Source organism: Octopus sinensis, unplaced genomic scaffold (genome assembly GCF_006345805.1).
Source record: "Octopus sinensis unplaced genomic scaffold, ASM634580v1 Contig17676, whole genome shotgun sequence".
Taxonomy (NCBI): Eukaryota; Metazoa; Mollusca; class Cephalopoda; order Octopoda; family Octopodidae; genus Octopus; species Octopus sinensis.
Window position 1 is genome coordinate 15,001 of NW_021835227.1, and position 15,000 is coordinate 30,000.

General features: G+C 34.9%; 1 protein-coding gene across 4 annotated transcripts in view; it reads right to left on the reverse strand.

Moving 5' to 3' along the window:
* The window catches only part of LOC115231167, a 33,085-nt gene that overhangs the window by 12,433 nt on the left and 5,652 nt on the right, over positions 1-15,000 (reverse strand). Inside the window, exons 2-4 of one of the 4 annotated variants that reach the window (XM_036499972.1) lie at positions 13,642-13,743; positions 11,208-11,309; positions 8,551-8,652 (exon numbers count right to left, since the gene is read on the reverse strand). In XM_036499972.1, coding sequence (XP_036355865.1) covers positions 8,551-8,652; positions 11,208-11,309; positions 13,642-13,743 — 306 coding nt within the window. The remainder of the gene's footprint in view (positions 1-8,550; positions 8,653-11,207; positions 11,310-13,641; positions 13,744-15,000) is intronic. The other 3 variants (XM_036499974.1, XM_036499975.1, XM_036499973.1) reach the window with 3 other exon arrangements.

Here is a 15,000-nt window from a genome sequence, read left to right on the forward strand (position 1 = left end):
AGAATGTAAACCTTAGTGCGGATGCACAGCAGTATTCAGGGACAATATGTACCTATCGGCTTTATTCTACGTTCTTTTGCTTCATTACTTTTGCATCATTCCGGATACAAATTCATCAGCCATTATATATATGCCGCAAATATCCATCAGGTAAAGAAAATGATCGCACATGCACTAGGAGCTAGTATAAGAGTTACTGTAAAAGGCCACACATTTAAATTTAATAATAAATATATGCACAGGACGAGGGGGGGGGCAGCCATCGGTGTTAGTATCGCTGGTGATGTGGCCAACTTTTTCATGGTATAGTGGAACAGAAGCTTAAAGAACGCCTACTGCAGAAATCCATACTCGTAAACATGTGCGCTCGCTATGTTGATGATATCAACATAGTAGTAAAAGCATCCCACAAGAGTAAGTTGATGATTGTTAATTAATAATAGAAACTATATATGGAGAGCATCCAGCAAATAGCTAACTCCATCCACAAGAGTATTAAAGTCACAATAGACTACCCAACTAAACACCCCAACCATAGACTACCAGTACTAGACACTGAACTCTGGCTAGAAATTGTGAAAAATAAAACCCAAATCCTTCATTCATACTATGCAAAACCTATGCCTCAAAATACCTGATCCACGGAACTCAGCCATTGCGGCAATGCCAAATTCAATATTTTGATGGCAGACCTTGTCAGAATAATGAGAAATGTGCACGATGTGCGAGCCTACAGAATTAAAGAGACACATACAGTATTTCATTCACCACATGCAGTTCTCAGGTTACAGCCATAAAGAAAGGATCAGAGTATACAAAGGAGCCATGAAGAAATTTGATAATATATTATGTAATGATAGGAATGGGATTTGCCCAGTCTATAGGAACAAGTCATGGAACACTATAGAAAGGACAAAAAAGAAAATAGGGAAGGCCAACTCTTGGTATGATAGCCATAAATACCTGAGTGTCATGTTCGTTGACACCACCCCGGAGGTGAACTGGCGTACCGCTTAGAAGGACCCTAGATAAACTTAAACTAAGAATTAGGTTGTTGAAAAGCCAGGCAACCCTCCTATCAAATCTATAATCGGTAGAACCTATCCTTTTAGTAGAACCCTCTGTACAGGTAATTATTGCACTGTATGTAGATTTAGCCCACAAACAAAATGTAAAGCCAGAAATGTAGTCTATAGTATAAGATGTATAGAGGGACGATGCAGTAACAAGACAGTAACATACGTAGGGGAAACAGCAGAAGATAGAGAGCGAGAAGGGGAGAATGAACATTGGAGACAACTCAAGGAGGTAAAAGCTCATCGATTCTGTACCAACACGCCGAACAGGAACATGGGGATCAATCAATAACATAGATTAAGATATTGTCCACACATAGAACAGATGCAACATTTAGACAAATTACAGAAGCTACACATATAATAGAAAATAAACCTAGCCTGAATAGAAAACGAGAATGGAGCAATAGCACACACCACAACATATGACGATAGAGGATTCCAAAACATAATAAATACACAGATAAATAAACAAATATAAATTAATAACTATATATATGTATATATATATTTGTATGTATATGTATGTATATATATATATATATATATAATATATATATATATATATATATCGATATATATATAATATATATATATATATATATATATGTATATGTGTATGTATGTGTGTATATTGTCTATATATATTTTTTTTTTCGGTTAGATTTATTATTATTATTACTAATATTGTTGTTATACATACATACAAGCATATGTAATGATAATAATGGGTGGATGTAAACACGGGAACAAAATTAGAACAAAAGCAACAACAACAAAATCAAAATACAAATTACATGAATGTATATAAACAGAAGATACAAATATTACAGGCATCCCCCACACACACACACTAAATTAGCATAGACGCACATAGAGATATGAGCATGCGCAAATGAAGACACACAATATATATATGAAGACACACAAAATGGCCGACGGTTAGTAAGGAGAGACACAAATAAGTGAGAAGAAACAAAGGACCACTGATGCGGTCACAGGAGTGTAACGAAAGAAATCTGGCCGAAATAAGATTATGATTAATGTAAAAAATAAATATCAAATAACACCAAAAATAACACCAAATATATAGTACGTGTGTTTTTATTGGCTAAACTGGCAATATGATCATTCCGAAATATAACAATATCTGTTTCAACAAACGACTTCACATAAAAAATATGGGAACAACAATATATAACGTATATATATATATATATATATATATATATATATATATATCTATATTATATAATATATATATATATATATATGTCTATATATACATGTATGTGTTTGTGTGTGTTTACGAGGGCTGATTATTGAGTATCTGGGCTGTTGCCATGATAACAAACTGTAACGCGAAAAGTAAGTCACTTGGCCAAACTCCAGCACTTGCGCATAAAACTTTAGTATTCTAGCCAATTTCCGCGTTGTGCAGCAGTGCTTCCATGGCATGTGTGTAACTTGCGATCATCGACTTGTAAATGACAGAGTATGTGAGCAAACAATCTGCATCAAAGCTTGGCGATTTGTGCAAAAAATATTCATAGTCATCGATAGATTAAAGCAGATAACGTGATGATAATGATCTGACTCAACCGATATAACCTGCATAACTCGGCGTATTGTGATTTTGTGATTTCCTCAAAGCTGTACGCATGGCGCGATATTTTTGTCAGTACTGTTGGTTGCGGTTCCCGCATATCGACATTTTTCGGCCATCTTTGAAACAATCACACATTATATCAATTCGACTATCAAACGCCACCACACCTTAATCAAGTAGTGCTTAAACAGCGAGAGTAAGCTATAGTTTAACCTTAGTGCGCATACACAGCAGTATTCGGGTTCAATATGTTCCTATGGGCTTTATTCTAACTCTTTTGCTTCATACTTTTGCAACATTCCGGATACAAATTCATCAGCCATCATATATATGCCGCCGAATAGAGAGAACTTGAAATACTCAGAATAGAAAACATGAATGAGTGGTGCAATCATTTCGAATTTAGTTTCATTGAGGTCTAGACTTACAGGATCGAGAGCAGCGATAAGAGATAATCCAGATGAGCTGATATGGAGATAGTGACGCAGATAAGCATGCTTAGTCTTTATATAAATACATACAATAACACACATACACAATGACGCACTCGCACGCATGTATATATATATATATATATTATATATATATATATATATATATATTTGTGAGTGTGTGTATGTGTGCGTGCGTGTGTCTCCGTATGAGTCTGTGTCCATGCTTGTGTATATATATATCGAGAGGATCTCTTAATTTTTTAGAAGGATCGAGACCTGAATATATGTCGTATATCACTGCGGATATTCATTTTCTTTTACTTAGAAACAAATGGGTAATGTGTTGCATCCTTCATATTTGGAACTGCAAATCTGTATATGTTAAAAACAAAATAATGTCCAACGTTTTGCTAAACAAATTTCAAACGTGGAACCAACGATTCACGGGTACATAGATGTTGCAAAGGAATATGACAATATCCATTGTAATGAGGTGTACATACCGAAGATTTGGCGTAGTCCTATGGTACTTGTTACCTCGTCTTGCAGAATTGTTTTGGTGTCATTTTGAATCTCCTCCGCTGTAGTGGAATTCAGTGCATTACTGGCATTAAAGAAAAAAAGGTCGTACATTTTATCCATCATTGCTACAGACACCAGCAGCATAATTAAACAATAATTGCTTTAAACAAAGTATAGATGGTAGATTGTAATTAGCATTGGCAATGATTAGTCACGTACAAAATATAAAACTTAAGTATTTAGAGCAGCAAATATCAAAACCCCACTTTAAAAATTCGTTCAATTTCTATGGATATCGGAAAATTCCATTCATAATCTTCCTTACAAGTGGTGCTATCAACGCGTTATGTACCTAGGTTTTAACATCATATACTTCGAGTCACCTTGCTCAGACACACACTGATCCCAGGGTCTCTGCCACTTTTGGAATTCGACCTGGAATACGTCGTCCGTACGTGTCGAGGACCTTCTGCTATTAACTGTGAATCTCGACAACGGTTTTGAAACGGTGATCTTTGTTCTACTTTTCATTGATGTGAATTGATGGAAGCTCGAAGGAGATAAATCTTACAAATGGCATTGTTGAAACAGCGATAACATTTTAGTTTTGACCAGAAACTCACGAGACAGATGTGGTGAAAAATACAATTCTTTGCACTGCAAAACACGGTCGATTTCGCCGAATGTCCTATTTCAAAACATCGCAATCGCACCCTCTATTAACAGTTTGGATCAAGGTATCCGTTATCACCTTTACCAACAAAAATAACAATAATAGCGATAACCAATTACATCACTGTACTCTCTACTTGTGAAGACATTCACTCGTGAATTTCACCAAACACAACATGGACAAAATTTCTTCTGAAGAAAATACATATTCAAATAAGTAAAACATAATATCTTGAATAGCGATAGCGAAACTTGTCGATATATAAAAATTATAATAAAACTATGTAATGTGCGTATTTTCCTTTTTTATTTCTCATACATATATATCTATATATATATATATAATATATATATATATATATATATATATATATATATATATGTATGTATTAGTATATATATTTATATATATATATGTATCTATATACATATATCGATATATGTATATGTATATATATATATATATATATTATATATATATATATATATATATTTATGCATATGCATATATACACAAACATACATATATATATATATATATATATATATAAATGTACATGTGTATGTGTATTTACGAGGGCTGATTATTGAGTATCTGGGCTGTTGCCATGGTAAGAAACTGTAACGCGAAAGTGAAGCCATTTGGGAAAACTCTACTGCGCGCGCATACATTTTAGTATTCTAGCACAATTTCCGCGTTGTGCAGCAGTTCTTCCATGGCATGTGTGTAACTTGCGATCGCCGTCTTGTAAATGACAGAGTATGTTGAGCAAACAATCTGCATCAAAGCTTGGCGATTTGTGCAAAAAATGTTCATAGTCATCGATAGATTAAAGCAGATAACGTGATGATAATGAACTGAACTCACCGTATATAATCTGGATAACTCACGTATTGTAATTTTGTGATTTCTCCTCAAAGCTGTACGAATGTCTGCGATATTTTTATCAGTACTGTTGGTTGCGGTTCTTCGATAACGTTCCACAATATCGACATTTTACGGCCATTTTGGAAACAATCACACATTATATCAATTGGACTATCAAACACCACACAACATACATCCAAGTAGTGCAGGAAACAGCGGAAGTAAGCCAGAACGAAAACCTTAGTGCGGATGCACAGCATAATTCAGGGACAATATGTTCCTATCGGCTTTATTCTAAGTTCTTTTGCTTCATTACTTTTGCAACATTCCGGATACAAATTCATCAGCCATCATATATATGCCGTCGAATGGAGAGAACTTGAAATACTCACAATAGAAAACATGAATGAGTGGTGCAATCATTTCGAATTTAACTTAATGGAGGTCTAGACTTACAGGATCGAGGGCAGCTATAAGAGAAATCCAGATGAGCTGATATGGAGATAGTGACGCAGACGAGCATGCTTAGTCTTTATATAAGTATATACAGCAACACACATACACAAATACGCACTCACACGCATATATATATATATATATATTTGTGAGTGTGTGTATGTGTGCGTGCATGTGTCTCCGTATGAGTGTGTGTACATGCTTGTGTATATATATCGAGAGGATCTCTTAATTTTTAGAAGGGATCGAGATCTGAAGATATGTCGTATATCACTGCGGATATTCATTTTCTTTTACATTAGAAACAAATGGGTGATGTGTTGCACCCTTCATAATTTGGAATTGCAAATACTGTATATATTAAAAACAAAATAATGCCTAACGTTTTGCTAAGCAAATTTGAAACGTGGAAACAACGTTTCACGGGTACATAGATGTTGCAAAGGGAATATGACAATATCCATTGTAAATGAGGCGTACATACCGAAGCTTGGAGTTGTCCTTATGGTATTTGTTACCTCATTTTGCAGAATTGATTTGGTGTCATTTTGAAGCTCCTCCGCTGTAGTTGAATTCAGTGCATTACTGGCATTAAGGAAAAAAAGGTCATACATTTTATCCATCATTACTACAGAACACACCAGCATCATATTAACAATAATTGCTTTAAACACAGTATAGATGGTAGATTGTATTTAGCATTGACAATGATTAGTCACGTACAAAATAAAAAACTTAAGTATTTAGAGCAGCAAATATCAAAACCCCATCTTAAAAATTCGTTCAATTCCTATGGATATCGGAAAAATTCATATATAATTTTCCTTACAAGTGGTGCTATCAATGCGTTATGTACCTAGGTTTTAACATCATATACTTTGAGTCACCTTGCGCAGAAATACACTGATCCCAGCGTTCCTGCCACATTTGGAATTCGACCTGGAATACGTCGTCCGTACGTGTCGAGGACCTTCTGCTATTAATTGTGAATCTCGACAACGGTTTTGAAACGATGATCTTTGTTCTACTTTTCCGAAGTTATTGGATGGAAGATCGAAGGAGATAAATCTTCCAAATGGCATTGGTGCAGCAGCGATAACATTTTGGTTTTGGCGAGAACAACAGGTCAGATGTGGTGAAAAATCCATTTCTTTGCACTCCAAAAACACGGTCGATTTTGCCGAATGTTCTATTTCAAAACATCGCAATCGAACCCTCGATCAACAGTTTGGATCAAGGTATCCGTTATCACCCTTACCAACAAAAATAACAATAATAGCGATAACCAATTACATCCACGCATTATCTACGTGATAAGACATTCACTCGTGAATTTCACCACAGACAACATGGACAAAATTTCTTCTGAAGAAAATATACATATTCAAATAAGTAAAACATAATATCATGAATAGCGATAGCGAAACTTGTCGATATATGAAAAATTATAATAAATCTATGTAATTATGCGTGTTTTCATTTTTTTAATTTCTGATATATATATATATATATATATTTGTATCTCTCTCTCTTATATATATATGTATATGTATATATATATATATATATATATATATATTTATGCATATGTATATAGGCAAACATACTATTATATATATATATATATATATATATATTATATATATATATATATATATAATGTATGTGTTTGTGTGTGTTTACGAGGGCTGATTATTGAGTATCTGGCTGTTGCCATGGTAACCAACTGTAACGCGTAAAGTGAAGTCATTAGGCCAAACTCTACTGTGCCTGCGCATAGAACTTTAGTTTTCTAGCCAATTTCCGCGTTGTGCAGCAGTTCTTCCATGGCATGTGTGTAACTTGCGATCGCCGCCTTGTAAATGACAGAGTATGTTGAGCAAACAATCTGCATCAAAGCTTGGCGATATTTGCAAAAAATATTCATAGTTATCGATAGATTAAAGCAGATAATGTGATGATAATAATCTGAACTCAACCGTATATAACCTGCATAACTCGCGTATTGTGATTTTGTGATTTCCCCTCAAAACTGTACGCATGGCTGCGATATTTTTGTCAGTACTGTTGGTTGCGGTTCCCAGCATATCGACATTTTTCGGCCATCTTTGAAACAATCACACATTATATCAATTCGACTATCAAACCCCACACACCTTACATCCAAGTAGTGCTGTAAACAGCGAGAGTAAGCTACAGTTTAAACCTTAGTGCGCATACACAGCAGTATTCGGGTTCAATATGTTCCTATGGGCTTTATTCTAACTTCTTTTGCTTCATTACTTTTGCAACATTCCGGATACAAATTCATCAGCCATCATATATATGCCGTCGAATGGAGAGAACTTGAAATACTCAGAATAGAAAACATGAATGAGTGGTGCAATCATTTCGAATTTAGTTTTATTGAGGTCTAGACTTACAGGATCGAGAGCAGCGATAAGAGATAATCCAGATGAGCTGATATGGAGATAGTGACACAGATAAGCATGCTTAGTCTTTATATAAATACATACAATAACACATATACACAATGACGCACTCGCACGCATGTATATATATATATATATATATATATATATATATATATATATGATATATTGTGAGTGTGTGTATGTGTGCGTGCGTGTGTCTCCGTATGAGTGTGTGTCCATGCTTGTGTATATATATATCGAGAGGATCTCTTAATTTTTAGATGGGATCGAGACATGAATATATGTCGTACATCACTGCGGATATTCATTTTCTTTTGCATCCTTCAGTATTTGGAACTGCAAATACTGTATATGTTAAAAACAAAATAATGTCCAACGTTTTGCTAACCAAATTTCAAACGTGGAAACAACGATTCACGGGTACATAGATGCTGCAAAGGGAATATGACAATATCCATTGTAAATGAGGTGTACATACCGAAGATTTGGCGTAGTCCTTATGGTACTTGTTACCTCATCTTGGAGAATTGTTTTGGTGTCATTTTGAATCTCCTCCGCTGTAGTGGAATTCAGTGCATTACTGGCATTAAGGGAAAAAAGGTCGTACATTGTATCCATCATTGCTACAGACACCAGCAGCATAATTAAACAATAATTGCTTTAAACAAAGTATAGGTGGTAGATTGTAATTAGCATTGACAATGATTAGTCACGTACAAAATATAAAACTTAAGTATTTAGAGAAGCAAATATCAAAACCCCACTTTAAAAATTCGTTCAATTTCTATGGATATCGGAAAAATCCATTCATAATTTTCCTTACAAGTGGTGCTATCAACGCGTTATGTACCTAGGTTTTAACATCATATACTTCGAGTCACCTTGCGCAGACACACACTGATCCCAGCGTCTCTGCCACTTTTGGAATTCGACATGGAATACGTCGTCCGTACGTATCGAGGACCTTCTGCTATTAATTGTGAATCTCGACAACGGTTTTGAAACGGTGATCTTTGTTCTACTTTTCATCGATGTGAATTGATGGAAGCTCGAAGGAGATAAATCTTACAAATGGCATTGTTGAAACAGCGATAACATTTTAGTTTTGACCAGAAACTAACGAGACAGATGTGGTGAAAAATACAATTCTTTGCACTCCAAAACACGGTCAATTTCGCCGAATGTCCTATTTCAAAACATTGCAATCGAACCCTCTATTAACAGTTTGGTTCAAAGTATCCGTTATCACCCTTACCAACAAAAATTAAAATAATAGCGATAACCAATTACATCACTGTACTTCTCTACTTGTGAAGACATTCACTCGTGAATTTCACCAAACACAACATGGACAAAATTTCTTCTGAAGAAAAAATACATATTCAAATAAGTAAAACATAATATCTTGAATAGCGATAGCGAAACTTGTCGATATAATAAAAATTATAATAAAACTATGTAATTGTGCGTATTTTCCTTTTTAATTTCTCATACATATATTATATATATATATATATATATAAATATATATGTATGTATTAGTATATATATTTATATATATATGTATCTATATACTATATCGATATATGTATATGTATATATATATATATATATAATATATATATTTATGCATATGCATATATACACAAACATACATATATATATATATATATATATATATATATAAAAATTATTCGAGACAAAACCACTATTTTGCAAAACAAACAAGGAAAGACTTAATTAATACATAAATTTTAATAAATAGTAAAAAAACCGCCACTACAATCGTTTCTTGTCTTGATCGACAATCTTCAGGTGGACTTCCAATAATTCAGTGTCAAATATATATATATATAAATGTACATGTGTATGTGTATTTACGAGGGCTGATTATTGTGTATCTGGGCTGTTGCCATGGTAACAAACTGTAACGCGAAAAGTGAAGCCATTTGGGAAAACTCTACTGCGCCTGCGCATAAAATTTTAGTATTCTAGCCAATTTCCGCGTTGTGCAGCAGTTCTTCCATGGCATGTGTGTAACTTGCGATCGCCGTCTTGTAAATGACAGAGTATGTTGAGCAAACAATCTGCATCAAATCTTGGCGATTTGTGCAAAAAATGTTCATAGTCATCGATAGATTAAAGCAGATAATGTGATGATAATGAACTGAACTCAACCGTATATAATCTGGATAACTCACGTATTGTAATTTTGTGATTTCTCCTCAAAGCTGTACGAATGTCTGCGATGTTTTTATCAGTACTGTTGGTTGCGGATCTTCGAAAACGTTCCACAATATCGACATTTTACGGCCATTTTGGAAACAATCACACATTATATCAATTGGACTATCAAACACCACACAACATACATCCAAGTAGTGCAGTAAACAGCGGAAGTAAGCCAGAACGAAAACCTTAGTGCGGATGCACAGCATAATTCAGGGACAATATGTTCCTATCGGCTTTATTTTAAGTTCTTTTGCTTCATTACTTTTGCAACATTCCGGATACAAATTCATCAGCCATCATATATATGCCGTCGAATGGAGAGAACTTGAAATACTCACAATAGAAAACATGAATGAGTGGTGCAATCATTTCGAATTTAACTTAATGGAGGTCTAGACTTACAAGATCGAGGGCAGCTATAAGAGATAATCCAGATGAGCTGATATGGAGATAGTGACGCAGAGGAGCATGCTTAGTCTTTATATAAGTACATACAGCAACACACATACACAATGACGCACCCACACGCATATATATATATATATATATATATGTATATATACATTTGTGAGTGTGTGTATGTGTGCGTGCGTGTGTCTCCGTATGAGTGTGTGTCCATGCTTGTGTATATATATCGAGAGGATCTCTTAAATTTTAGAAGTGATCGAAACCTGAAGTTATGTCGTATATCACTGCGGATATTCATTTTCTTTTACATTAAAAACAAATGGGTAATGTGTTGCATCCTTCAGTATTTGGAATTGCAAATACTGTATATATTAAAAACAAAATAATGCCCAACGGTTTGCTAAACAAATTTCAAACGTGGAAACAACGATTCACGGGTACATAGATGTTGCAAAGGGAATATGACAATATCCATTGTAAATGAGGCGTACATACCGAAGCTTTGGAGTTGTCCTTATGGTATTTGTTACCTCATTTTGCAGAATTGATTTGGTGTCATTTTGAAGCTCCTCCGCTGTAGTTGAATTCAGTGCATTACTGGCATTAAGGAAAAAAAGGTCATACATTTTATCCATCATTGCTACAGACACCAGCAGCATAATTAAACAATAATTGCTTTAAACAAAGTATAGATGGTAGATTGTATTTAGCATTGACAATGATTAGTCACGTACAAAATATAAAACTTAAGTATTTAGAGCAGCAAATATCAAAACCCCATCTTAAAAATTCGTTCAATTCCTATGGATATCGGAAAAATTCATACATAATTTTCCTTACAAGTGGTGCTATCAATGCGTTATGTACCTAGGTTTTAACATCATATACTTTGAGTCACCTTGCGCAGAAATACACTGATCCCAGCGTTCCTGCCACATTTGGAATTCGACCTGGAATACGTCGTCCGTACGTGTCGAGGACCTTCTGCTATTAATTGTGAATCTCGACAACGGTTTTGAAACGATGATCTTTGTTCTACTTTTTATCGAAGTTATTGGATGGAAGATCGAAGGAGATAAATCTTCCAAATGGCATTGGTGCAGCAGCGATAACATTTTGGTTTTGGCGAGAAACTAACAGGTCAGATGTGGTGAAAAATCCATTTCTTTGCACTCCAAAAACACGGTCGATTTTGCCGAATGTCCTATTTCAAAACATCGCAATCGAACCCTCGATTAACAGTTTGGATCAAGGTATCCGTTATCACCCTTACCAACAAAAATAACAATAATAGCGATAACCAATTACATCCATGTATTTATCTACGTGATAAGACATTCACTCGTGAATTTCACCACAGACAACATGGACAAAATTTCTTTGAAGAAAATATACATATTCAAATAAGTAAAACATAATATCATGAATAGCGATAGCGAAACTTGTCGATATATGAAAAATTATAATAAATCTATGTAATTATGCGTGTTTTCATTTTTTAATTTCTGATATATATATATATATATATATATATATATTTGTATCTCTCTCTCTCTATATATATATGTATATGTATATATATATATATATATATATATATATATATTTATGCATATGTATATATAGACAAACATACATATATATATATATATATATATATATCTATATATAAATGTATGTGTTTGTGTGTGTTTACGAGGGCTGATTATTGAGTATCTGGGCTGTTGCCATGGTAACCAACTGTAACGCGTAAAGTGACGTCATTAGGCCAAACTCTACTGCGCCTGCGCATAGAACTTTTGTTTTCTAGCCAATTTCCGCGTTGTGCAGCAGTTCTTCCATGGCATGTGTGTAACTTGCGATCGCCGTCTTGTAAATGACAGAGTATGTTGAGCAAACAATCTGCATCAAATCTTGGCGATATTTAGTAAAAATGTTCATAGTTATCGATAGATTAAAGCAGATAATGTGATGATAATGATCTGAACTCAACCGTATATTACCTGCATAACTTGCGTATTGTGCTTTTGTGATTTCCCCTCAAAGATGTACGCATGGCTGCGATATTTTTGTCAGTACTCTTGGTTGCGGTTCTCAGAAAACATTGCACAATATCGACATTTTTCGGCCATCTTTGAAACAATCACACATTATATCAATTCGACTATCAAACGTCACACACCTTACATCCAAGTAGTGTTGTAAACAGCGGGAGTAAGCTAGAGTCTAAACCTTAGTGCTCATGCACAGCAGTATTCGGGGTCAATATGTTCCTATCGGCTTTATTCTAAGTTCTTTTGCTTCATTACTTTTGCAACATTCCGGATACAAATTCATCAGCCATCATATATATGACGTCGAATGGCGAGAACTTGAAATACTCACAATAGAAAACATGAATGAGTGGTCCAATCATTTCGAATTTACCTTAATGGAGGTCTAGACTTACAGGATGGAGGGCTGCTATAAGAGAAATCCAGATAAGCTGATATGGAGATAGTGACGCAGACGAGCATGCTTAGTCTTTATATAAGTACATACAGCAACACACATACACAAATACGCACTCACACGCATATATATATATATACATTTGTGAGTGTGTGTATGTATGCGTGCGTGCGTCTCGTATGAGTGTGTTTCCACGCTTGTGTATATATATCGAGAGGTTCTTCTAATTTTTAGAAAGAATGGAGACCTGAATATATGTCGTATAACACTATGGAAATTAATTTCTTTTTCATTAGTAACAAATGGGTGATGTGTTGCATCCTTCAGTATTTGGAATTGCAAATACTGTATATATTAAAAACACAATAATACCCAACATGTTGCTAAACAAATTTCAAACGTGGAAACAACGATTCACGGGTACATAGATGTTGCAAAGGGAATATGACAATATCCATTGTAAATGAGGCGTACATACCGAAGCTTTGGAGTTGTCGTTATGGTACTTGTTACCTCATGTTGCAGAATTGTTTTGGTGTCATTTTGAATCTCCTCCGCTGTAGTGGAATTCAGTGCATTACTGGTATTGAGGAAAAAAAGTTCATACATTTTATCCATCATTGCTACAGCAGCATAATTAAACAATAATTGCTTTAAACGAAGTATAGATGATAGATTGTAAATAGCATTGACAATGATTAGTCACGTACAAAATATAAAACTTAAGTCTTTAGAACAGCAAATATCAAAACCCCCTTTACAAAATTCGTTTAATTTCTATGGATAATGTAAAATTTCATACATAATTGCTATCAACACGTTATGTTCCTAGGTTTTAACAGCATATACTTCTAGTTACCTTGCGCAGAATATACACTGTTCCCAGCGTCCCTGCTCCTTTTGGAATTCGGCCTGGATTTCGTCGTCCCTACGTGTATCGAGGACCTTCTGCTATTAACTGTGAATCTCGACAACGGTTTTGAAACGGTGATCTTTGTTCTATTTTCATAGAATTGAAGGGATGAAAGCCCGAAGGAGATAAATCTTGCAAATAGGACTGGTGAAAAAACGATAACAGATTCGTTTTCGCGAGAAACTCATAGGTGAGATATGGTGAAAAATCCAATCCTTTGCACTGCACAGACACGCTCGATTTCGCTGAATGTCCTCCCTTCAAATCATCGCAGTCGAACCCTCGCTTAACAGTTTGGATGAAGGTAGGCTAGATCAAATCTCATTGCACAGTAACACATTTCCAGCTGTGATACTTGCGGTAGGTTTTTTTAGAAGGTTAATTGTCTTCCAGGGATGTTTCCCCGCTTTTGTACAGCACGTCACATTTGAAATATTGCGTAAAACACATTGCTTGGTGGCTGTAAGCTTGCCGAATAATGTGCAATCTCTCTGAAGCAGAATTGTCAAGTTTAATACAAGATTTCACGTAGGCTCTTTGTTCCGTATTCCTTCCCATGGCAGAATCGCAGACTACTGCATATACGCGACCGCATAAGGACAAAGTTCAGACGTCGGGAAGTAAACACTGTGATGTTATACGGTACGTTGGTTCATGATGGTCACTTCACCCTGCTGGCGCGTAGACAGCTACTCCGTGGATATTTTCATACAACCTCATACAACAGTTAGATTAGAAGTGGAATACCGACATTCTGGCGTTTGATATTAAGGGTATAAGTCTGCGAACTGATGGATAAATGTCAGTTCATTACAACTGTTTCTTACACACTTTTTAGAAGAAAATTAGAATATGTAAATTCAAAACAACGTAATAGTCGGATGTAACATAATTCCAAGCGATAGGATATCCCAAGAACACAGT